Genomic DNA, 26,166 nt, shown 5'->3' with positions numbered 1-26,166 from the left:
GGTGACACTGAAGATGTTTCTTACCATGTCTCAAATGCCTCATGTGTGAAGTGGTGGCAACCTTCCTGGGGTTACTGGAGGAGGGCCAGACAAGATGATGCCTCCAGGGAGCTTAGTCCATCCCCTGGCTGCTGGTGAGCCCTCAGGAAATAAGCACTGTCACTTACTGCCAAGCCATAGGTCTGCCACAGGACCTACACAGGAGCTATTCAGGAAGCACGGGAGGTCACTCTCTGTCAGCACTTCACATCCAATGTGGTTTCTGTTTTTCCTAGGCTCAAGGTTCCCAAGGAGGGGAAGGTTAGCTAGCCAAGTGCCAAAGTTGGGAGGAAAGGACATGGAAATGTGAATTCTTCAATTGGGCTTCTTTCCAACTGTCCATATTTTTTAATTTATTTTTCTTTTTACATGGTCTCATGTAGCCCAGGCTGGAGTCAAACTCACTACATAGCCAAAGATGATCTGGAACTTCTGATCATCCTGTTTCCATGTACCACTGCTGGGGTTACAGGTATGAAGCACTATGACCCCCCCCTTTTTTTCCCCTCAGTGCTGGTGATCCAACCCAGGGCTTGGTGCATGCTAGGCAAGCACTCTTGTCATCCAGTGGCATCTCTCAGCCCTGTTTTTTTTTTTTTTTCTTCAAGGAAGGGTCTTGCTCTAGCCCAGGCAGGCCTGAAAATTTACTACATGTTCTCAGCTGGCCTCCAGCTCACGGCGATCTCTCTACCTCTGCCTCCCTCTCAAGTGCTAGGATTAAAGGTGTGTGCCACCAAGCTTGGCATTTGTTCTTCTTATTTATTTATTTGAGAGAGAGAGAGAGAGAGAATATGGGCGCGCCAGGGCCTCCAGCCACTGCAAACGAACTCCAGATGCATGTGCCACCTTGTGTATCTGGCTTACGTGGGTCCTGGGGAATCAAATCTAGGTCCTTTGGCTTTGCAGGCAAGCACCTTAACTGTTAAGCTATCTCCCCAGCTCTGTTCTTACTTTTTAAATTCAATCTAAAACTTAAAAAAATTATTCACTTATTCATTTGATTGAGAGAGGAACCAGACAGAGTGAGTTTGAGTGTAAGGGGCCTCCTGCCACTGCAAAGAAACTCCAGATGCATGCTCAGTTTGTGCACCTGGCTTTACGTGGGTACTGGGGAATCAAAACCCAGCCAATTAAGCTTTGTCAGCAAGTGCCTTTGACCACTAAGTCATCTCTCTAGCCCCTAAAACTTTTTTTTTTTAAACTTTTTAGAGGTAGGGTCTCACTCTAGCCCAGGCTATCCTAGAACTCACTATATAGTCTCAGGGTGGCCTAGAACTAACAGTGATCTACCTACCTCTGCTTCCCGAGTGCTGGGCTGAAAGGCGTGCGCCACCACTCCCGGCTCAAATTTTTCCTTTCGAGGTTTGTATATAGTATATATGGCCTACGCTGGCTTCAAACTCGGGATCCTCCTCTCTCAAACTCCCAAGCGCTGGGATTAGGGGTACACTGCCACACCCAGATCCCCAAGTGTTCTCAGCAATAATGCTTCAGGGCAAGGGGGGTGCTGCGACTGCTGAGTCCCCAGGCACGAGGTCCGGGCAAGATTGTGTGCAGTCCAAGAACAGAAATAGCAGGGTAATTGGCAGAGTGAAAGAGGGAGGGAAGGCGCGCAGGCGCAGTGCTGACGAGCGCGCTCACCTGAGCATGGGTGGGCGGGGCTAAGCCCGAGCGGGGACCGGGCCGGGGCGGGCGTGGTGACGTCACGGACACGCCGCCGCAGAGCCGTCTCGTCCCGGAAGCTGCGGCGGCGGCGGCGGCGGTGGAGGGAGACGCGGCTTTGGGACCCGCGACTTCGGAACGACCCCTGGAGGAGGCGCGGTGACGGGGTGGGGCAGGCCCGAGGAGGCGCCCCGGGGCACAGCGGCATTTCCGGTGCCCCCCCTGGCCGTCCCTGCCCCTCCGTCCCCACCAGACCGTGTCCGGGTAGGTGACGTCCATCACGCCCCCGACCCTGGGTCCGCGATTGCCGGCTTGGGCGCTCGCACCCCTTGGGGGCCGCCACCTGCTGGCCAGCGGGCTCGGGCGTGGCCGCCTGTCCTGGCCCGCCGAGGTGGCGGTGGTCGAGGCCTGGCCGGCGCCGACCTGCCTCTGCAGCCAGGTCCCAGGTTCCTGTCTCGTGCCCGCCCTGGGTCCTCTCTCCTAGGCTTCATCCCCCGGAGGTGTTGGCGTCCGGGTGGTCCCTTAACCGCATCCCTTCAGTGATGCGTGGAGGCCAGCCAAAGTTAAGAGGGAGGAGACCGCCCAGAGCAGCAAGTTTTACTTTGCTGTGTGTGATGAGTGGCGTACTAGGGGGAGCTCTTGAGCCTTTGCGGGGGGCTGGCTTCGGGAAGGGTCTGCCAGTGCACGCGGGAGTGTTGGCCAAGATTTCCCGGGGCAAGAGAGTTCTGCTTGTGATACCTGAAGGAAGAGTAGGCATTAACAGATACAGAGCAGAGAATAATACTGTAGCAGAACATCACTTCTCTTGAGATTGTGGGCTGCCTCCTTCCAGCAACCTGGTCGTTGGGGCTATTGTGTTCTTATTGGGTCTGAGTCATTCACTTCACCCTGCTGAACTTCAGCAGGAACAGTTCCCACCTGAGTGAAGTGGATATTAGCTCCCCCTCCTACCTGGCTTTTATTATAAAAAGCCATATGGAATGATGCAAGGAGAAAGGTGTTGGGGCTTGAAAGTGCGTTTTGAGTGTTGGGAATTGTGGTTACAGGATGCAGACATTGGAGCGCGAGGGGAGCGGGCCCGAAGCGAGCCCCAGCGTGATGTCTGAGGCTGCCCCGGAATCTCCATCTGCCCCTGCCAAATCGCCGACCTTTGATCTCTTCAACTTGGTTCTGTCTTACAAGAGGCTGGAGATCTACTTGGAACCGCTGAGGGATGCAGGAGACGGCGTCAGATACTTGCTCAGGTACGGACGTGATGGGGATTGCTCTGGCTGCTGGGCCTCCTGCTTCCCTGCTTGGTGGCCTTGTTGGATGTTGATGGGTTAGGCAGTGGCTGGGTTTTCTTTTCCTCCCTAATTACTACTAGTTGTGGAGAGGATGCTTGGTTTCTAGAGTATTCCAGGCCCACTCTGTATCTCTGCCGTGTTCCAGGAGAGGCAAGCGCTGGGAGTTACTTGGCCTTTCATCGGGATTCTGAGTTGTCCTCCTGTCAGGACTGCTGCACAGGCTTGAATGTCACCCTGCTACAGCTTAGAGCAGGCTTAGTTTTTTTTTTTTTCCCTTCTCCCTGAATGTTAGCATAATTAATATTAAAATTAGGATATAATTTTAAAAGTCAAATACCAATACAGTACTCATGAAACAAGTAAGTACCATTTTTATTTGTTGTTTGCGATTATGGTTCTTGCTTATATTTTCTATTTTGCTTGAATCTTCATCTCCGATAATTTTCCTTCCTCTCTCCCTTCTCAATTACCAAATGCTAGGATTACAGGTGTATTCCACCACGCCTGCACAGGTCACCTTATTTCTTATGTTAAAAGTATTTTTTAGGAGCCAGGAGTGTTGGTGCATGCCTTTAATCCCAGCACTTGGGAGTCAGAGGTAGGGGGATTGCCATTCAAGGCCACCCTGAGTCTACATGGTGAATTCCAGGTCAGCCTGAGCTAGAGTGAGGCCCTACCTTGAGAAATAAAAACATAAACAAAACAAAACAAAAAAGTGTTTTTTAGCTGTGGTGGTGCACCCTTTTAATCCCAGCATTCAGGGATGCAGAAGAGGATCTCTGTGAGTTTGAGGCCACCCTGAGACTACAGAGTGAATTTAAGATCAGCCTGGGCTAGACCGTACCTCCAATCCCCCCCCCCCCCAAAAAGTATTTTTTAGGACTGAAGAGATGGCACAGCGGTTATGGTGTTTGCTTGCAAAGCCTGATGGCTTGGGTTCAATTCCCCAGTACACACATAAAGCCAGATGCACAAAAGGACACATGTACCTGGAGTTTGTGTGCACTGGCAAGAGGCCCTGGTGTGCATATTTTCTTATATATATATTTTGGTTTTTCGAGATAGGGTCTCTGTCTAGCCCAGGCTGACCTGGAATTCACTATGTAGTCTCAGGGTGGCCTTGAACTCCTGGCAATCCTCCTACCTCTGCCTCCCAAGTGCTGGGATTAAAGGTGTGTACCACCATGTCTGACTAAACAGATTTTTAAAAAGGTATTTTTTTAAGTGCATGTAGGCCAGAGGACAGCCTTGAGTGTCATCCTCAGGAATGCCATCCGCATCCTTTGAAACAGGCTCTTCCATTGCCCTGGGGCTCACCAGTTAGGCTAGACTGCCTGGCCAAGTGAGACCTAAGGGTCCTCTTGTCCTCACCTGCCAGCATTGGGATTCCAGGCTCAAGCCACCATAGCTGGCATCTTCATGTGGGTAGTAGGGTGGGACTCAGGTCCTCGTGCGTGCAAGGCCAGCGCTGTACTGCCTGAGCTTTCTCTCCAGCCCCCTTTTCTCATTTTATAGTCTCATCACCATCTGCTAGTTGACATAAGCTTTTTTTTTTTTTTTAACTTAATGGGAAGGAGAAAATTCTAGAGAGATGGTTGTGCATAAAAGTTACATATATTCTGTCCTAAGTTTCCTCTGCTGCTGCCTAGTGTCTCTTGGCACACTAACCTGTCAGAATTTTCCCTCTTCTAGAATTAGAGATCCGAGGATATGGTGGAATCCTTTGGGCTGGGTAGAGGAGAGCATCTGCCCTAAAAACCCCTCCCGCCATAGCCACAGCCGCTAGGTGCTGGCTGGTGGAGCACTGGGCTGTGAAAGTGGCTGTCAGATTAGTTTATGCTTCTGATTGTTCTTTTCTTAGTAAAGTGGATTTGACTGAAGAGGGACCTTGCCTTGGGCTTTGGCTGTTGGATCTGGTGCTGCAGTAAAGTTTTCATATCTTCTAGGGTCTCCCACGTCCAAACTGTCAATAAAGACATTGGGTTGAGGAGTGAGGCTTTTCAAAGGAAAGTGACTTCAATGGCAATGTGATCTTTTTTCTTTTTTTAAATAGGATTTTCTTTAGACCTGGTTTTTGTTTTGCTGTGACACTGATACCAGTGGTTCTAAGATATAATTGGGGAGGTATAAGTGGAGTGTATTGAATTTCATGAGACAGGCAAAGAGAGGTACTTGTGTTTTCTCCTTTTTTTTTTTTTTTTTTAATGTAGGGTCTTCCTGTAGCCTAGGCTGACCTAGAACTCAGTCTGTACTTCCAGGCTGGCCTCGAACTCACAGAGAGTCTCCTACCTCTGCCTCCCAAGTCCTAGGAAGTCAGCTGGGCATGATGGCGCATGTGGTTCAGGTCTTTCATCCCAGCACTCAGGAAACACTCAGGAGGCTGAAGTAGGAGGATCGCTGTGAGTTCAAGGCCACTTTGAGACTACATAGTGAATTCCAGGTCAGCCTGGGCTAGAGTAAGACCAAACCAGAAAAAAAAGAAAAAGAAAAAAAGTAAAAGTAAAAGTCCCACATAAACCAATTAGCCTCATATAGTTCAGGCTAGCCTCCAACTCATTATGTAACAGGGGCTGGCCTTGAATTCTTGATCCTCCTCCTTCTACCTCTACCTCATTGGGGTCACAGGCATGTGCTGCCACACTGGGTTCTAAATTGTGCTTATTTTTCTATGAAATGTCCCTTATCGGGGACAAAGCCAGCAGCGGTTTCTTACCCTGTGCAGTCCTCAGTCGCTGGTCTTTCTTTCCTCTGTGGAGACTTCGCGTTGCTGTTTGGTGGTGGTGTGTGGTTTTGGGCCGCACCTGTCTGTTGCCATCCATTCCAGTTCAGGCTATATATATTCTGAATATATAGTCAGAACAGTCTCAGATAAATGCTCAAAATTGCAAATGTAAGGAGACATACCAACAAGTGGTCAAAAGAAGCCCACAGCTTGTTCTTTCTCAATTTTTATGTTAACAAATTCTTGTGCAAAAAGAACATAGTGTAGAAAGATGAGGAGGAACTTTTTTGTATTTAAAAAAAAAGTTTTTTGGCTTTGTTTATTATTTTCTGTGGTCTAGCAAGTAATTTGGGGGGTGGTGTATGCAATGACGACATATCCTTATGAAACTGTGAAAAAGAGTAAAGAAAAGTAGTAAGGAAGAATGCCGTCAGCTTCCTCTGTTAAGGCGAGTGGACACTTAAAAAATACAAGGGAAGCAGTACTAACCAGGTTTCCTAATGGATGTTTCATAAATGTTCCCTCCTGGAAGAAAGTTCTGAAGATCTAGTTTTGTTACCCCAGAGCCAATGTGAGACCTCTCCACTCCTCTCTTACGCACCTGTGTGAGAGAGAGACCCTCATTTCACTTCTCCTTGGTCCCCTCTGCCCTTGCCTTCTCCTGGCCTCAGGTTTGGACGTCCCATGTGTGCTGCCTAAGTGTCTTCCAAGCTTGGGGAGTGACTGTCTCCTAATTGCAACCTCTGTGTTGTAGGTGGCAGATGCCTTTGTGTTCCTTGCTGACCTGCCTGGGCCTCAACATCTTGTTCCTTACTTTGAATGAGGGTAAGAACTGCTCCCAGGGCCCAGCAGGGATTTGTGAATGAATGTGTGTGTGTATGTGGGGGGGAACCCTGTGATGAGGCCGTGTGTGAGGGAACCCCTCTTTGCTTGGGGTTTTCTTCCTTCACTGCTTGGTGTCAGAACACAGGCTCTGGAGAGATCTTCTATGCTGAGCTGTGTAGTGACCTTGGGCAAATGATTTAACCCAATTGTTGAGGACTAATTCCCTTCATCTCTAAAGGGAGGATAATAATAGTGCCTCCCTCAGGTAGTATTTGTGGGGAATTAGAGAGTGTATGTAACACTAGCCCAGTGTGGGACACAGAATCAGAGCCAGCACCATATAGCTTCTATTGTTACTTTATTGTTTCCTTGACTGATGGCTGTTGCATTGACCTGTTTTCATTTTACTGGTTCAAGGGTCATTTGGGGACCTAGCATAGGGTAAGGCTTCTAGGAAGATAAGCTGAGGGGGATATTTTTTTGGCCATACCTATATTTCCTCTGGGGGTGGGGGTGCTGGGCAGCTATCAGCAGTGAGAAGAGGCCCAAAGCCTCTAGAATGACGAGTGAATAGGTGGGTGAATGTAGAAGTCCTGGGTAGCATTCTTTCCTGCGTACTTCCTGTTATGTATGCATGCTGTGACCCAACCATTTCTGGTGGGAACTGGCACAAGGGAAGATAACTCCCTTCAGGGAACGTGAATAGAGGGTTTTGGGCAGAATGTTCTGAGGAGTGGCCCCTTTAACTGTCTGTTTTTCATTCCATTGCACTCATGTTTCCCAGTGTTTTCTTTGGAGATGCAGATTTAGTGGGTTGAAAATCAGGCTAGTTCACACAAGATCTTTCTCTCCTGTTTTGAAACAAGGTCTCCTAATATAGTCTAGGTTGCTTTTGAACTCACCCTGTAGCCCTGGGTGGCCTGGAACTCCCCATATTTCTGTTTCATCCTCTCAAATGTTTGGGATTACAGGCATGCACCATCATACGTAACTTTCATTTTCTTTTTCTTAGTCGGACTCTTTTTTGATGGAAACAGCCTATGATGTGAGGTTTTTCTGAATCTGTTTCCAAAGTAAATCAGTTCCCATGCTGGACATTGAGCAAGTGTTTAGGATGGTCTGCTGCTCTCTTATCTGGCTGTGGGTATATTATGTTATATGCAAGGACTTCCTTCTTTGATCTCAGCTTGGTTATTCCTCAGTCCACTGGCCAAAGAAAGGGCTTCCAGTCTGCCTTAGTCATGTTAAGGGCTAAATTTTCATTTTTAAAAAAATGAGAGAGGAAACAAACACATACTAGGGCCTCTAGTCACTGCAAATGACTTCCAGACACATGTGCCACTTTGTGCATCTGGTTTACAGGGATTCTGGGGAGTGGAATGTGGGTCCTTTGGCTTTGCAGGCAAGCACTTTAACCACTGAGCTATTTCTCCAGCCCTAAATGTTCATTTTTGGGAGCTCCCACCTGTTAGCCTGTAGACATGAACCACCTACTGTGCGCTGACTTCATTTGTTAACATACTAAACAAGGTTGGAGCTCAATACGTGACCACATAAATAAATGGCAGCCGTTAGGAGCTTACGTTAGTGGAGGGAATGATGAACATGCCCATAGTCTATGGTGTGATAAGATTTATGAGGAAAACAAAGCTGGGTTGAGGGGTTTCAGAGTGGGGGTCAGATACCGAGTCCAACCCACTGTGTGATCAGGGAAGGCCTCTCTGGCAGGGGCCTAGCTTACCTGTGCTGCCCGCAGTGTTCTTGCTCTTTCAGGTGCGTGGTACTCAGTGGGTGCCTTGATGATTTCGGTGCCCGCCCTGCTGGGCTACCTTCAGGAGGTTTGCCGAGCACAGCTGCCGGAGGCTGAGCTGATGCGGAGGAAGTACCACAGCATAAGGCAGGAAGACCTGCAGAGAGTTCGCCTGTCTCGCCCTGAGGCTGTGGCTGAGGTGAAGAGCTTGTGAGTATTGAGAGGCTGGGATGGTGGGAAATGAGCTAGTCACCATGCTGAGTGCTGCCTCTAAAAGTATTCGATACCTGTTAGTCAGCATTGCCATTCTGTGAAGAAACTTACTAAATATGACAGAGCTGGTACTGTGAGGAAGTAGTTTAAGGTTGCTGAATAGGGCTAGGGGAATAGCTCAGTAGTTACAAAGGCATTTTCTTACACATCCTGCTGACCTGGCTTTGATTGCCCAATACCCACGTAAGCCAGACACACAAAGTAGCATTTGCCTCTGGATTTCATCTGCAGTAGCAAATGTCCATTCTCTCTCTCTCAAATAAGTAAAAAGAAAAAGAAAAACTTTCAAAAAGATTGTTGGATGATGGTAAATGAGCCGCTTCAGTAGCAGTTGGCCTTTGCTGAAACTTGCTTTGGAACAGGCCCCATGTTGGTGTTGGACATACAGTAGGGGTGAAAAGTGTTAGAAATAATAGATGCCCAGAAATTTTGGATCATAAGAAATAGGGCCCAGGTATCTGGTGTTTTGGAAAATTTTCTTACAGTTAAATAATTTTAAATGTTTTTATATTTTATTTGCAAGTAGTGAGAGATAGAAGAGAGACAGAGAGAATGGATGCACCAGGGCCTCTAGCTGCTGCTAATGGATGCCAGATGCATGCCCTGGGCATCTGGCTTCATGTGGGTACTAGGGAATTGAACTCAGGTCATTAGGCTTTGGAGGCAAGCACCTTAACCACTGAGTCATCCCTCTAGCCTGAAAAAAAAATATATATATATATATGTGTGTGTGTGTGTGTGTGTGTGTATTTTTTATTATTATTTATTTACTTTTTCAAGGTAGAGTCTCACTCTAGCCCAGGGTGATCTGGAATGCACTCTGTAGCTCCAGGTCAGCCTCAGACTCACAGCCATCCTCCTACCTCAGCTTCCTAAGTATTGGGATTAAAAGTATGTGCTATCACACCTGGCTCACTGTAAAATAATATTAAACACAAGAGTTACAAGAATAACAAAGATAGTCTCCATGTATCCTTTATCCAGATAGAATAATTATAGAACAACTATTAACTTTTATTTTTATTTATTTATTTTAAAGATCTATTTTTATTTATTAAAGACAGAGAAGGGGAATGAGAGAGAGAGAGGGAGAGAGGGAATGGGTACGCCAGGGCCTCTAGCCACTGCAAACAAACTCCAGATGCATGTGCCACTGTTGCAGTCAGGTTCACATTGCTGGTAGAAGTCACCAACCAAGAGCAGCTTCTGGGAAAAAGAGGTTTATTTTGGCTTACAGGCTCGAGGGGAAGCTCCACAATGACAGGGGAAAACGATGGCATGAGATTTAAAATCTTGTCTTAATCAGAGCCGGGCATGGTGGCAAACAACTTTAATTTCAGCACTTGGGAGGCAGGGGTAGGAGGATCACTGAGTTCAAGGCCACCCTGAGACTATATAGTGAATTACAGGTCAGCCTGAATGAGAGTCAGACCCTATCTCAAAAAAACAAAAACAAAAACAAAAAAACCCAACAACAACAAAAATCTCGTTTTATAGCCAGGCATGGTGGCTCACACCTTTAATCCCAGCACTTGGGAGGTAGAGGTAGGAGGATTGCCATGAGTTAGAGGCCACCCTGAGACTACATTGTGAATTCCGGGTCAGCCTGAGCTAGAGTGAAACCCTACCTTGAAAATCAAAAAAAAAAACAAAAACAAAACAGAAAAAACTTGCCTTAATCAGTTTCTTTTAAATTAATTTTCATTTATTTATGAGAGAGAGAAAGATTGAGAATGGGCATGCCAGGGCCTCTAGCCATTGCAAGTGAACTCTAGATGCACCACCTTGTGCATCTGGCTTATGTAGGTTCTGGGAATTGAACCTGGGTCCTTAGACTTGCAGGCAAATCCCTTAACTGCTAAGCCATCTCTCCAGCCCATTAATCAGTTTCTTATGATGGAGATGATTTTCTGATTACCATTTCTTTTCCACCATTGTATAGGAAGGAGTGCTTGTTACTTACTATTTTTATGAACTCAGGTTTTCATTTTATTCCGTAGGCTATAATATATTGTTTTCATTACTTCGATCTCCCACCCCAAATTGCCCTAGTAGGTTTGGCCAGTGGGACTGCTTTTAATTTTTTTTTTTTTTTTCGAGGTAGGGTTTCACTTTAGCTCAGGCTGACCTGGAATTTACTATGTAATCTCAGGGTGGCCTCAAAGTCATGGTGATCCTCCTCCCTCTGCCTCCTAAGTGCTGGGATTAAAGGTGTGCAGCACCACACCCAACTTGTTTTTATCAGTATATTTCCATCATATTTCTGTGCTTCCTTACTTTATAATACAACAGATGTTCACATTCATCTTACACCTTTCCTCATCAGCCTCAAAAGCAGCCATGTCTCCAGGAAAGCTTCTGAAACCCAGCTATGGGTGTGGGATGTCTCATGGTTTCTGGGGTACATCTGCAAATGGGTCCACCTTACATGCTCTGTCTCTGCTGTTTTGGGCCTGTGAGACAGGGATCTCATTGCATTAGAGGACCACAGTCCTGGAGCTTGAGTAGCCTGCCCAACATCAACAGCTAGCACGGGGGCTGGAGAGATGGCTTAGTAGTTAAGGCGTTTGCCTGTGAAGCCTAAGGACCCAGGTCCAGTTCCCCAGAATCCACGTAAGCCAGATGCATGTGGTGGCACATGCATCTGGAGTTCATTTGCAGTGGCCAAAAAGGCCCTGGTGTTCCCATTCTGTCCCTCTCTCTAATAATTTTTTTCTTTTTTAGCTAGCAAGAAAAGAAACTTTACTGTTTCTGCCTCAGCAGGGGCTCCATAAAGGGACTGACATGTATCTATACTGCCTTGGCCAGGCCTTCTTTTCCCATGCTCTCAGGACCCACAAGTGTGTTTGCAGTGATTGACCACTCCTGGCCAGCTGTGTCTGTGAGGTCCCAGGCTCTGGCTGTTGAGCTTCCATTCTTGCTGGCTGGATGGGTGGGTCAGGCAGGACTTCTGTCCTTGCCTTGTGGGTGGGTGAGGCTGGGTCTGCCCACTCACAAAGGCCCTTGCTTTTGCAGCTTGATCCAGTTGGAGGCCTTCCTGACCCGCCTGTGCTGCACCTGTGAAGCCGTCTACCATGTGCTGCACTGGAAGAACCCTGTGGTGTCCTCACGGTTAGTGACCCTCTTCCCCACTTCACCGCCTTATAAGAACTCACAGTGTGGACTCCTGTGTCCCCCTCCCAGTACAGTCAGCTGCCCTGAAGGGGCCTCTGCCTCTTGAACCTCAGGGCTAGAGCACCCCATGGCCCTTGGGTGTGGATCTGCATGTATGTTTTTGGGCTCTAATTTGTTGCTTTTGTTTAGATGCCTTAAAAAGTTCATGGAGAAAGTATTTTAATAATAGACAAGTAACTCACATGTAATCTACCACCCTCTTATAGCGGCTGATCTTATGTTGAGCTTGCCTTTTAGAGTTGGTCATGTGCCTGTACTTTGTAGGTGCATAGCTTCATGGTATATATGAGATTTTCTTATCTCTTAGTAATCACATATGCAGTTTTCTTTGTTGCTGCAAAGTCTTTGGAATTATTTTATAATGTTGTAAAAACAATGTTTGAATATGATTTATGGAAGCATTTTGTTATATATGTTCACCTAAGCTGGGGACATGAGGTATGTAATCTCTTACCAATTCCAGAGATTCCCCTCATGCTTCTCTGGTCTTCATCCCCCCCCCCCACTAGGGTTATAGGTGGGTGTGGCTGTGCCCAGCTGTGTGCGTGGGTTCTGAAGCTGCAAATGCAGGCAGTCTGAGGCTCCCTTAGGCCCTCAAGCTTATGCAGGAAGTACACTTTGCCTCTGAGCAGTCTCTTCAGCCCCAGCGATTCCTTTGTGGAGAGTAGCTTGGAGCGCATTAGCTGGTCAGTAAGTTCCAGAAATCCGTCTGTCTTTATCTCTGCAGTGTGCACCACCATGCCTGGCATTTTACATGCGTAATCAGGTTTTCATGCTGTCTTGACCAGTGTTTTACTAAGTGAGCCATCTCCCTTGGCCTGATAGCATTTTATTGACTTAGTTTTAATCTTTTGAAATTTTTTTCTTAGAATAAACTTGAAACTGTAACTCCTGCATCAAAAAGAATAGCTTAATTTTTTTTTTTTATTTGGTTTTTCAAAGTAGGGTCTCACTCTAGCCCAGGCTGACCTGGAATTCACTATGTAGGCTCAGGGTGGCCTTGGACTCAAGGCAATCCTCCTACTTCTGCCTCCCGAGAGCTGGGATTAAAGGCATGTACCACCACGCCCAGCTGAATAATTATTATAATTAGTATCTGTCTGATCTTTACCTGGTGCTGGGTACTGTGCCCAGCTCTTTTTATGTATTATCTCACTTTGCCTAGTAACTCTATGAAGTTTGACTCTATTTCACAAGCGGAGGTAGTAATGATCTGAGAACCGAGGGACTTACCCCAAAGGAGTGGTAGAGCTAGCTCAGATTCCAGTATGTCTGTAGACTTGGAGTCCAGACCGTGAGAGTGATGACAGCTGAACCAGTGACGGCCTCTCAGCCTGAGACCCCAGTGTGGCCCCACCGCTGCCATTGCTTAGGGAGCAGTGGCTTGATGGTACTTCAAGTGCCTCTTCAGCATTCTTCTGCTGGTTTTATTAGCAGTTCTTGGTAGTTTGTGCCCAGAGCTATTTCTTTCCTGGACATTCCAAACCAGCTTCCTTCTGACGTTAAGACTTTCTGATCACCCAGGTTCTATGGGGCTCTCCTGGGCATGGTTTGCATGCTGTACCTGTTGCCACTCTGCTGGGTCCTCACCCTTTTGAACAGCACACTTTTTCTGGGGAACGTGGAATTCTTCCGAGGTAAGCCTGGAGAGCCTGATAGCTGGGCCAGGCCCACTTGAAGGACTCCATGGGATGACCTTGGCAGGGCTGGCTGGCTGCGATCTCTGAGCTGTGTTAGGGGAGGCTGACACTTTCCCAGGAGACCTGCCCCCAGAGGAGTCCCCTCTCCCTTCTCAAGGCAGACGAATCACCACTTCCTGTTAGGGTGACTTCTGGGAGGCGAGGGAAGGCTGTTTTCCCAAAGCTGCTGCTGGTCCGCAGGTGCTGCAGCCACCTGGAGTAGCTGCCACCTGGTGTCTGAAGGCCACGGCAGCGTGGAGAGGCCCTGCGCTTGGGTGGTGGCCTGATTTCCTCCTGTCAGGGCAATTAACTATAGAAGCCATAACTTACAGACTACTTACTACATTGAACCCCCAGCAGTCTGGGGTCAATGGTGGCATCCTTTTTGGTCATGACAGGTGACTTTCCCAGAGCTAGACAACTCTCCTATAGAGTGACGTGCTGGTGGAAGTGGGCACCTTCAGCAAGCCACTCATCGTAATGTCTCACGTCACTTCCCACCCTCTGTCTGTCTCCTGAGCAGTTGTGTCTGAGTACAGGGCATGTCTGCAGCGGCGGATAAACCCTAAGCAAGAAGAGTTTGCCTTCGCGAGCTCCCTACCACAGGATGCTGCCGGGAGGGGCGCTCTGCCGGACAGCACGCCCGCCCCCACCCCCACAGACGTGAGTGTCCTGCTGGGGTCATCTGTGGGGGCCTTCCTTCCCATCCTCTTGCTCTTACCAGCTTGGTTTACTGCATAGCTCCTGGGCTGGTCTCTCTTGTAGGTCCTGCTTCTTTCTGGGCCATATCAGGAGTGCCTAATAATTATGCAATAAAAATAGTTGCCCTGGCTTTCCTGAGCCCTTGCTGTGTTGGGTGCTTGGTTGGTGGTATCCCTGCGGGGTGTGGGCTGTGTCCAAGAATGAGGTGACTCTCTGCGGCAGAAGGGCAGGCTGAGGCACAGCATTGCCGGCAGGGCAGCGGGGGCTGGACCTCAGACTAGGCCTGGGGCTGCGCGTCTCTGCTCTGTCCACCACCGTGGCCCAGCCCAGGCCTTGCTCGTCACCCTGGCGCTGTGGGTTTGGAGGCTGCTCTCTTTCTTGTAACTTCCTCCTCTGCTGCAGCTGTGCTGATTTCTCTGGAGCAGCACCAGGTGTGATGCTGACTCTAGGGGCAGGTGGCCCTCGGCCATGGGGAGCAGGCTGCCATCCTTCCCTTCTGTCACAGAGTCTTTCTTCCTAGGACCTCACACCAGGCAGTGTGGAGGAGGCTGAGGAGGCCGAGCCAGATGAGGAGTTCAAAGATGCGATTGAGGTGGGTGGCCCTCCTCCAGTCCCCTCAGCTGACCAGGCCAGATGTTGGGTGGGCCGGGAACTGTGGGTTTTATTTTCCTACATCTACATGGGAAGCCAGGACTTGCTATTAGCTAGAACTCAGTGATGGAAAAGGTACCACTGGCCCCTCCCTATTCCAGTTGCCCATCCAGTCATGCCCTGGGTGCCCAGGGTAGGGTTGATCCTATGGATCTGTGGTAAACCATGCTGGGGTGTTGGTGGTCTGTCACCTGGGCTGGAGATGGTGGGCTCTGTGCCATAGCAGGGAGGGCAGGTTTGGGGGAGTACTCTCCTGTTCTGTAGATGTCCCTTTGGGAGGGTGGAGAAAGTGGTTGCACGGCCAAGTGCTGGGTCAGGAGAAGTGCAGCAGCATTGATTTAAGACTGGTTTGCACAGGTGTTTTATTTGGCTTATAAACGTTTATAAAGTAATTTTTGAACTAGGGTTTAAAACTGGGTAGATTTTAGTTACAACTCGAGATCTTCAGTAGTCAGCAGCAGTCAACACAGCTGCGGCACCGCTGTCTCCTTCAGACACGTCACATGCTGCAGTTACATGTGTCCCCTGACACCCCTTGTCACCTTTGGTCATTGAGACCTACTGACTGTTGCTGTTTATTTCCCCCTTTGCATTACTGTTTGTCTTAGAGTAGAAACTCGTTCTCTTATCTGTTGAGGCTTGTGTCGTAAGCAAGGAGTTCTTGTGGATTTTTACCAGGCCTGTGGTATACTTGTAACAGCTCATACCTGCTCAGTCCATGAGGCATTTCAAGTTGTGACTGCGAGGATTTCTCCAAGACTTGTAAATGACTCTAGGCTTGAGATTGGGGAGGGTGGAGATAGGCGTTGCTGAGGGTTTTGAGCTTTTTTGTTCATGACCTAACCTAAGTGTAAGGAACACTTTTCAATTATTTTTATTTTTATTTTTTTGTTTTTTTTCAGGTAGGTTCACACTCTGGTCCAGGCAGACCTGGGATTCACTATGTAGTCTCAGGGTGGCATTGAACTCATGGTGATCCTCCTACCTCTGCCTCCTGAGTGCTGGGATTAAAGGCGTGTACCACCATGCCTGGCTGTTTTTATTTTTTATTGGGGGAGAGGAAGCCAGGGCCTCAGCCACTGCGGTCAGCACCAGATGCTTGTGCCACCTTGTGCTTTGCATCACCTTTGTGCATCTGATGTATGTAGGTCCTTCGGCTTTGCAGGCAAGTGACTTAAACTGCTAAGCCATCTCTCTAGCCCTCAGTGTTTTTTATTTTAATTTTTTTTTGAGGCAAGCCCAACAGCCAAACCTTTTTTGATGTGAGAGAACAAGAGAAAGAAATTGGGGTGCCAGGCCCTCCAGCCATTGTAATCGACCTCTAGATGCATGTGCCACCTCGTGCAAATGTGTCACTTTGCGTCTGGCTTACTGGGACCTGGAAGTCTTTAGGCTTCACAGATAAGCACCTTCCTTATCTGCTAAGTCATCTCTCCAGCCCTGCTTTTCAGTTTTTTTTTTTTCCTGAGGTAGAGTCCCACTCTTAGCTCAGACTGACCTGGAATTCACTATGTAGTCTCAGGGTGGCCTCAAACTCATGGCGATCCTCCTACCTCTGCCTCCCGAGTGCTGGGATTGAAGGAGTGCACCACCACGCCCGGCCCCCCACTTATCAAAATTTAGAAGTACTATATATGCCACTAAGTGTTCAGATGGTTATTTAATTTAATTTATTTGTTTTTAAAATTATTTTTCATTAACAACTTCCATGATTGTAAACAATATCCCATGGTAATGCCCTCCCTCCCCCCACTTTCCCCTTTGAAACTCCATTCTCCATCATATCCCCTCCCCATCTCAATCAGTCTCTCTTTTTATTTTGATGTCATGATCTTTTCCTCCTCTTATGATGGTCTTGTGTAGGTATTGTCAGGCACTGTGAGGTCATGGATATTCAGGCCATTTTGTGTCTGGGGGGAGCATGTTGTAAGGAGGCCTACCCTTCATTTGGCTCTTACTTACATTCTTTCCACCACCTCTTCTGCAATGGACCCTGAGCCTTGGAAGGTGTGATAAGAGATATTATAGTACTGACCACTCCGTCACTTCTTCCCAGCATCATGATGCCTTCTGAGTCATCCCAAGGTCACTGCCCAGATGGCTATTTTAATTATTTACTTATTTGAGAGAAATAAAGAGAGAAAGGTAGATAGAAAGTGGTTATACCAAGGCCTGTAGTCACTGCAGACAAACTCCCAAGTGCTGAGATTAAAGGTGTGTACCATTCTGCCTAGCTCTTTTTTTTTTTTTTAAATATTATTTATTTGCAAGTATGGGGTGAGGGAAGACACAGACAGAGAAAGTGGGTGTGCCAGGGCTTTTTGCCACAACTCCAGATACATGTGCCACTTTGTGCATCTGGCTTTACATGGAGAATTGAGCCCAGGCTGTCTGGGCCTCGAACACAAGCACCGTTAACCACTGAGCCATCTCCAGCCCAGGAGCACCTTTTTTTTTTTTTTTTTTTAACATCTGGGCTCAGTTCACATTTAAGTCTATAAAATATATAGAACTTAAGTGAAAAACTAAAAACGATGTTGTAGGGCTGAGGAGATGGCTCAGTCAGTAAAGTGCTTGCTATGTAAGCATGAGGTCCTGAGTGTGGACCCCCAGCACTCGTGTGTAAAAGTTCAGTGTGGTGGTGTGTGCCTGCCATCCCAGAACTAGGTGGTAGAGACAGGACCCCTAAGGTTTGCTGGCTATCTAGTGTAGCTAATTGACAAGCTCCAGATCCAGGGAGAGGCCGTCTCAAAAAATAAGGTGGAGAGAGATTGAGGAAGACATCTGATGTTGGCCTCTGGCCCTCACTCATGAATACACATGTATTCACATCTTCATACACATATGGGCAGACGTACACAGCCACACATACACACACATACACACATAGAAAAGATGTAAAGGATATTTCTTTTTTTTTTTTTTCAAATAAACAACGGATACTTTATACGGACTTCATGGTAGTAATTAACACAAAGATGAGCTACATTATCCTCAATGAATTTAGTTCTGGAATGTCTGAACACTCTATCATCACAGCAACAGAACACCAAAATGAAGTATAAGGGAATATTTTCTAGTCATCTCAAGATTCAATTTGTCAGATAGTCTTGTTAATTTTTATAATCTTAACAAATCTTCTCAGAATACAAAGGATAAAGGACCAGCTTTTGTTCTCAGCATTTCAATTTTGTTACATGATGCAGAAGTTACAAAGCTTTCATCAACAATTACCAACAACTTTCATTGTGGTCCTCATGTGGGAGTATTGAAATGCATTCAAAGAATGGGAGAGTGCACGGTGCTGCTAAAGGATATTTCTTTCTCTTTGGCTCTGTTTGACTAATGGTCTAATGGGAAAAGAGCATTATCCGTCTTTCTCTTCGCTTGCTCAAGGCAAGGCTCCTTTCAGGGTATTTATTTGTTAACCTCACCCCAGGGGAAGTTCCCAGAGCTGGGCCCCCTCTGTTCCTCTTTCCCTGCTATCTCTGTTTTCTCTCTTTCTCCCCTGCACCTTGGGAGGCAGGAGACCCACTTGGTGGTGCTGGTAAGTAGGAGCAAGGTGAAGGGCTGGCGGGGCTGGGGGAGGGCGGGTGGGCCAGTCCGCCAGCCAGCTGTGCTGCCCCTTGAGGAGCCTGCTGTGCCCAGGTGCCCCTGCATGCAGGTCCCCAGGCCTTGTCAAGACGTAGGTAGGACTGGAAGGAGCTGTTCCCACAGGAGGATGACGAGGGCACCCCGTGCCCAGCAGAGGATGAACTGGCCCTGCAGGACAATGGCTTCTTGAGCAAGAATGAGGTGCTGCGCAGCAAGGTGTCACGGCTCACGGAACGGCTCCGCAAACGTTACCCCACCAACAACTTTGGTATGGCCAGGGAAATGGCCTGGAAGCGGGGGCGTGTGGCTGGGAGGGCCGACGGCACAGTGGGGGTGGGCACCTTGGTAACAGGGGCTGAGTGTGGGTGCTGACTTGTGACAAGAGCAAGGAGTAAATATTGGTGACGCCTTGGGAAATGAGTCCCGTGTCCCCTGGAAGTACGAAGAAGTGACAGTTACTTCTTGTCCTCTTCCTTATCGAGCTCACTCCTTGAACAGATTACATATTGTCCCCAGGCCTCAGTTTCCCCTCCTATAAAAAGGGGAGAGTAGTTCTTGCAAGATTGCTGTAACTGTGTCATGTACAGCACTTGTTAAGGGCCAGCCCAGCACAGGGAGTGCTGTTAACTCAGCGGTTGGCGGCCCACCCTGTGTGCTCCTGGCAGCTTTTCCTGGTCTTTGTGATCCAGCCAGAAGCAAGGTGGAGTAAACATGATAGAGCACTCAGGTTGCTCCTTCCACCCTGTTTGTAATTTCTCTGACTTTATTTTCTTGGGATTGTGAATGGGTCAAAGACCAAATTGGAAGGGTGAACTTGAGTATGAGCATGGCTTGGAAGCCTGGCTCAGGCCTGGAGCCCTTGGAGTAGTGCTCCGTGAAAGTCCTGGTAAGAACTTAGTATAACTGGTCGTCAGGAGCTGTCATGCTCTCTGAACTGTGTTCTGTTGTGCAGTGACTTCTCGGTTTGTGTGGGGGAAGGCGGAGGACTTTGCTTAAGGAACTTAACTGGGGCCTCCCGGGCCTGGTTTTCCGCCCTTGAAGCTAGCAGGGAGGTTGTTTTCTCAGGACTAGAGGTCCTGGATTTATTATTCCCTTCTTTGTGAATGTTCATTGGCATTCCACCTCTTTGTTTCGGCTGACTGCTGTCTTCTATAGGCACTCTGAGCTTGGGGTCCTTTCATATAGGTAGTCTCTTTGTAGTTGGAATAGAACTGGCTGATCCTCTGGCCCAGAAGCAGCTGGGCTCCAGAGGTCCCAAGCAGTATTCTAGGGGATTACTGCTGCTGGCCCAGCAGATGGTCTCTGTACCTGTGCACGGTAAGAAATGACACTGATAGGTTCCCATTCTGTAGATGGGTAACTTGAGGTTACCCAAGAGCTTCAGCTGGTGTATGTGGCACTGGTCGTCAGATCGAGCTCATCTGATTATGCTTCTTTGTAGCCTGTCCTCCTCATGGTTTCCCTTTGCCTTGGTGGCAGAAATCCCTTGTTTAGTCAATATCTTTTTTTTTTTTTTTTAATGTGTGAGAGAGCAAGAGAGAGAGAATTGGCATACCAGGGCCTTCAGCACACTGTGGTCAAACTCCAGAACGGTGGGCCAACTTGTGTGCATATGCGACTTTGTATGCATTACCTTGTGTGTCTGGCTTGCATGGGATCTGGGGAGTAGAACATGGGTCCTTAGGCTTTGTAAGCAAGCACCTTAACCACTAAGCCATCTCTCTAGCCCAATACTGTGTTTTTGAACTTGGTATTGGTTTGAGTAGTTCCTGTTGATATGGGCAAAGACCATTCAGGTATCTTTTTGTTCTGTTTTGTTTTGTTTTTGCAGTAGGGTCTCACTCTAGCACAGGCTGATCTGAAATTCCCTATGGAGTCTCAGGGTGGCCTTGAATTCACGGCGGTCCTCCCACCTCCATTCAGGTATCTTAAACAGCGACAAGGGCAGAATGAACTTCTTTCCCTGTGCCCTTTCTTGCTCTCTATCCTTCCCGACTGTGCGTCCTCCCATTGAGATGGCCTGAGTTGGGGCCACCCAGGCAGCTGTGACAGGTAGCTCTACTTGAGGCGTCTGCCCCGGGTCAGGCTCCCAGGTTGAGAGGGGTTGCTTTGGGGGCTGTGCTCCATGCTGCTGTAGTAAAATGTACTAAATTGGATGGCTGGCAAACAACCAAGATTTTTTTTTGCTTTGTTTTGTTTTTTTGAGGTAGGGTCTCTCTCTAGTCCAGGCTGACCTGGAATTTGCTATGCAGTCTCAGGCTGGCTTCGAGCTTTCCATGCTCCTCCTACCTCTGCCTCCCAATGCTGGGATTAAAGGCATGCACCACCACGCCTGGCACAACCAAGATTTATTTCCCACCATTGCCAAGGCTGAGTACAAGATCAAGGTGCAACACCATTGAGTTCTGGTGATGGCCTCCTTTCTAGTTCATAGATGGCACCTTCTTGCTGCCTCCTCACGCCTGGCCCCCTTGTGATCGTAAAAGTTCTCTATTCTGTCTCCATGGAGCATCACAAGGTGCATTGCCTTTGCCGAGAATGTGTCAGAAGAGTGGTGGATGGGATTGGAAGGAACAGGATTGCCCCTCTCCATCACTTGTCTGAACTGAGCTCAGCTCCCAGAGCCTTCCTGGGCCCCTTGTGCATGGATACCTGGCTGTTGCCCTGGATTACGTGGCTGTCATTGTCCCTGGCTCTCTGTCCATCTAGTGCAGAAGAATTTCCGGATGTAGTTCTTTTCCCCATTCCGTTGCTCTTGTCCCCTTGCTGAGGGGAGTCAGGAGCAAGGTGCTCTCCCTTGTTCTCAGTGGAGGGCCAGAGTTTGTGAGCAGCCTCTCTGGAGCTTTGGGGTGGTGTGTGGTGAGTCCTGGCCTTGTCCCTGGCTATCTTGTGACCCAGGAAGCATAGCAGTGCTCCCTGATACTGATTGTTGCCTTGGCCAGACCACAGCAGGCCTGAGACTCGTGGGTCCCAGACACCTCCTCTTTCCCTGCACTCCTCCCCCACCTGACTCTGCCGGCCACCTCCTGAGCTGCCCTTGCCGCTCTGCCGTGTCCGAAGCTCTGGCACGTCGGTGGTGGTGTAGGCAGTGCTGCTGTCCTGCCTGCTGTTACTGGTGCTTGAGTGTTGTGACCTCTGTGTCTTCTTGGAACGTTCTGGTTTTGATGATGAAAAGCAGAAGTGTATGTTTCTAGGAGATCTCTGTGCCACTTGGTTGTAGGCAGGGTCTGTAAGGGTACTCTGCAAGGGTTTGTGTAGTGTTTCATTGAGAACTCCTGGGTCATAGACTAGAGATTGTCTGGGTGCCCATTGGTGTCTGCTGAGCCTATGAATGGGGCCACCCAGTGCTGAGGAGGTACAAAGACCAGAGCTGTGGGCGGCCTGGGGACAGCTGTTTGCAGGAGCTAGCAGTTTTCCTCCTGGCTCTGAATCTGCACTTTGCCCCCTGCTCATGGGCTCCAGCCGAGGAGCTGGGCTTGGTCAGGCCCAGGTGGAGCATCTCGGTTAGAAGAACCGGGTGCAGTGAGGGTCAAGCAGCCTGAGCTGGGCCAAGGCTGAGCTGCCGCTCTGTTTCCCAGGGAATTGTACAGGCTGCTCCGCCACCTTCTCGGTGCTGAAGAAGAGGGTAAGTCTAATTGATGCTTGCTGGGGACAGTGTGCTTGTGACTTTGGGTAAGGGACTTGAGGGGAGTCATTGATAAAATCTGACTCCTCAGGTCATGGAAGGTGGGTGTCTGTGGTTTGCTAAGGTGAGCATGTTTTCCCTATCCCTGTGCCCATACCCTGACTAACCTTTCATTAGCTGTTCCATCTACTCTCGCTCCTGACCCACCTGGGCACCTTTCTGGTCTGTTTTCCTGGGTTGGTTGGATGGTAGGAGGGAGGGAGGGGGAGGAGCTGGGAATTCCGGGTGACAGAGGTGGAGCTTCCTTGGATGCTGACTTTGGCTCTTGTCTTCAGCGGAGCTGCAGTAACTGTGGAAACAGCTTCTGCTCTCGGTGCTGCTCCTTCAAGGTGCCCAAATCCTCCATGGGGGCCACAGGTGAGAAGTGCGCAGGAGAGAGGTCATGGTGGAGGGACTTGGTTGCTTTCTGCCCCTCAGTGAGAGGCCACGTTGTATGAAGGGAGTTTTACATAGCCTCACCAGGAGGCTCTCCTCTGTTCTCCCTAGAGGACACTATGAGGCTAAGTTTTATTTTAATTACCATGGTAACTTTTTTTTTTTCCCCCCAAGGTAGGGTCTTGCTGTAGCCCAGGTTGACCTGGAATTCACTATGTAGTCTCAGGGTGCCTCGAACTCACGGTGATCCTCCTTCCTCGGCCTCCCAAGTGCTGGGATTGAAGGTGTGCACCATCATACCCAGTTGTTAACATTTTTTAACAAAACACAAATAATTTCTCTTCCTAAAAAAAAAAGCTGTACATATTTGTAAATAAACATACTGATGTACAAAAGGAAAAAAAAACACTCCCTGTGTTCAGGGTGATTGAAAGTGGGCCTGCCTCTCCCTAGCATGCACACACCATGGGTGTTCCTGAAAATGGGATCACATTGCACTTTCTTCCTTGTGTTTTCCTTTGGATCATACAAGTAATGTGTACTTATTAACTACAAAATTTAGAAATTGCTGTACAGAAGAAAGGAAGAGCAAAATAATCCTGGAAATCTTACCACCCAGAGATAACTACTGCTAAAATGTTTTGGGAATTTTTTCTCTGGTATTTTGTTTTAAAATGGTGTTCTGTTGGTGGTTAGTGCCAAAAGACTTTCTAATGCATAGAATACTTAGGTAGGAGAGGCACTGGTGTCTTGGCATTGTCACCCAGAACTCCTAGCTCTCCTGGGAGTAAGCTGGGTCAGGGAGGACGTTGGCTGGGTGGTGGGTGGTCTGTCTGGGGGTTGGGGAGGGTGGCTCTAGTACTTGGCACCATGAGCTAAAGGGCACAAAGAGCTGTCTCACCAAGTTCTTCTTCCTTTCCAGCCCCTGAAGCCCAGAGAGAGACTGTGTTTGTGTGTGCCTCATGTAACCAGTCCTTGAGCAAGTGAGAAGAGAGGCCAGGCACCTACTGTCAGTAGTCCTGGGGCCAACAGTAGACTCCATTCTCCCTACCCTGGCCCCTGTGGAGTGTGCTGGGAAAATGTAGCCTGATGTTAGGTAGGCTTCCTGTCCTGCTGCTGCTGCTGCTGCCTCCAGCTGGGCTGGCGACGCTGCACCCAAACGTCTAGGGGAGAAGAGCCTTGGAGGACCTGGCTTTTTGCTCTGCTCTGCTCTGAGCCTGGGGAGTGCCCACCAGAGGGCAGAAGTGAGCCAGACCTGCCCTCAGCTGGTCTCTGGTGGTCAGGGCCAGTCTGGCCAGGCCTGGGGCTCCAGGAGACCTGAGGTTGGGAAAAGAGATTCTTCCCTGAAGGGTATTGGCTGGTCCCTCAGCAACAGAGAGCCTGCAGGAGGGCTTGGTGCACCACACCCCACTCTGTCCTTTGACCTTCCCTACTTCAGGATCTGTTTCCCCTTCAGAGGGTGCGGTCAGGAGTATTCTCGACATAGGCCCGGAGATCCCGGTTCCCCAAAGGAGAGGGCCTGCTCTTGTCCTGCAGTACTGAATGGATGACAGTGTGGGGAAGCTCCCAGCTTGCAGACACCTTGACCTACGGATTCTCAGCCCCCATGATGATCCGGTGTTCTGAGTCCAGAGTGCCACAGGATCCTCATATCACTCTGCCCCTCATACCCTGAGTTAGGGAACCTCGTCTCCCACGTGCCACTCTCCCTTTTGCCCTTGTCCCATGGAGGGTGAGACCCAGGTGAGTGCAGCAGAGGTCCTGAAGCCCTGGGTCTTCAGGGTCTCGGGCAGTGAGGCCCTTCCTGGGCTGGTTCCTAGAGTCCAGGACTGTTCCTGGAGGGCGGTGGCATTGCAACGTAGGGCCATTCGGCTGATTTCATGCTCCCTGTAGATTCTGAGGGGCCCAGTGCCTCTCCTAAGCCATGAGCTGGCTCAGGCTCCCCTCCCCTGCTGCTCTCCTGCCTTTTCAGATTATTTATTTATTTATTTCATGGTTCCTGGGAACACGCAGCACGGGAGTGGGAAGAAGAGGATGAGGAGCTTCTGCCTGGGACCCTTCCCTAGAGTCACGGGGTGTCTGGACCCAGAACTGTAGCATGGAGATGTTTCTATGTCCCAGGCAGCACCTTGGGAGTGGGGAGGCAGGGGACGGATGACTCATCCATTTTGCTGCCAGGCCACACAGCAAGGGCTTGGCAGCTGGACTGTGGTCTGTGGGAGACCAGCAGGTGTGGTGTGCCCCTTTATCATGGTAGGAGGTGAGGGTTCCTTCTCTGTGTCTGTTCACACTGGAGAGCAGTGGGAAGGAACTCTGGATGGAGAATTGTCAATAAAAGGCCTCAAGCTTACACTGTTGTCCTGTTCTTGCTCCATCACTGTCTTCAAGGGGAGGCCCAGGCCCCAGGCACTTTGTGGCACTGGGGCAGACCTTTGCCCACCCTCGGTGGCAAGAGACTGGGCACCACAGCCTTGTCTGGATGGGAGCTGGGCCTAGAGCCAAAATGAGGGTGAGTGCAAGGCTCTGTCTTGTGACCCGACTTGAGGGCTCAAGGCCAGGGCTGAGGTTGAGACCCAAACTTGGAAATGCTAAACAATGTAGGCTTTAGGATGGCAAGGTTTTAGCTAATCCCTCTGAGAAAGCCCCCAGGACCAATTGTGAGGGAGACAGTGGTGGGAAAAAGGTTGCTTGCAGGAGGAGCTTGGGTGGGTGGGGCAGTTACTGGGTGCTAGACGCTGTGGCAAGTGCTTGGGACACAACTTGCTAGTGCTGGCAACACCCTGTGTGGTAGGTGCTGTTCTCCCATGAGTAGGAGCAGGGAATGTCTAGCAGCTGGAGGGAGGGCAGGAAGGGGCCTGCTGTGGGCCAGCACACTTACCACCCACCCTCGGCTGGAGGGCTGGTCTCTGCTGGTGGATGGCGTGGGACTGCCTCTTAGGCTGCTGTGTGGACTGTGTGGAGACCTGAGGCTGGTGCTGGCAGGGGTGAGAGGAGAGAAGTGGTGGTGGCTGGCCAACTGTCTCAGCACATGCTTGGAGATGCTAAGCACTCAGTTGAACAACTCATCTTGATCGCCATTTAGTAGAACAGACAGCCCTACCCAACAGTGATTTTTCTTCTCTTTTTTTAAAAAATATTTATTTTTACTTATTTACTTGACAGGGAAATGGGGAGAGGGAACAGGTATGCCAGGGCCTCCAGCCACTGCAAATGAACTCCAGACGCATGCACCCACATACGCATTTGGCTAACGTGGGTCCTGGGGAGTCCAACCAGGGTCCTTTGGCTTTGCAGGCAAATTCCTTAACTACTAAGCCATCCTTCCAGCCTCCCCCCCTTTTAAAATTGCTTATTTGCAAGCAGAGAGAAGAAAGAGGGAGAGGGAGAGGATGGTTGCTCCAGGACCTCTAGTCACTGCTAACAAATTTCAGATGCATGTGCCATTTTTTGCTTCTGGTTTTACTTGGGTACTGGGGAATTGAACCTTGATTGTTAGGCTTTGCAGGCAAGCCCCTTAGCCACTGAGCCATCTTTCCAGCCCTGTAAATTTTATTATCTATTAAGCCAGTGACGAATTTTTTAACAATATTTGGTTATTTTTCAGGGAGAACCCTGAGAATAGTTTGAAAAGCAGTTTTGGTAGTATTTTATCTTTGGAAGGTGAAAACAATGCCTACTGCTGGCGAAATGCTGGCTTGGCTTCACAGTAAGAACTCAGGAAGGCTGGCTTGTAAGGGTATGGGTCACAA

The 26,166-nt window shown here is 49.0% G+C and overlaps 1 protein-coding gene across 2 annotated transcripts; it reads left to right on the top strand.

The window, feature by feature from the left end:
• The first annotated feature begins 1,805 nt into the window (after positions 1 to 1,805).
• Positions 1,806 to 24,767, top strand: Zfyve27 (zinc finger FYVE-type containing 27). Of its 2 annotated transcripts, XM_004669895.2 has the most exons (13): positions 1,806 to 1,965; positions 2,748 to 2,945; positions 6,464 to 6,534; positions 8,308 to 8,494; positions 11,573 to 11,668; positions 13,256 to 13,368; positions 13,934 to 14,073; positions 14,633 to 14,704; positions 18,290 to 18,310; positions 18,481 to 18,625; positions 21,936 to 21,982; positions 22,318 to 22,399; positions 23,340 to 24,767. In XM_004669895.2, exons 2-13 carry the CDS (start codon positions 2,749 to 2,751, stop codon positions 23,402 to 23,404), a joined length of 1,236 nt encoding a protein of 411 aa, XP_004669952.1. In that variant the 5' UTR covers positions 1,806 to 1,965; position 2,748; the 3' UTR covers positions 23,405 to 24,767. The 2 variants fall into 2 exon arrangements, with proteins under 2 accessions (XP_004669952.1, XP_004669953.1); XM_004669896.2 differs by lacking the exon at positions 18,290 to 18,310.
• The last annotated feature ends 1,399 nt before the right edge of the window (positions 24,768 to 26,166 follow it).

The sequence above is a fragment of the Jaculus jaculus genome, chromosome 1 (genome assembly GCF_020740685.1).
Source record: "Jaculus jaculus isolate mJacJac1 chromosome 1, mJacJac1.mat.Y.cur, whole genome shotgun sequence".
NCBI lineage: Eukaryota > Metazoa > Chordata > Mammalia > Rodentia > Dipodidae > Jaculus > Jaculus jaculus.
Note: the sequence above shows the minus strand (reverse complement) of the source record. Positions and strands in the feature narration are given on the sequence as shown.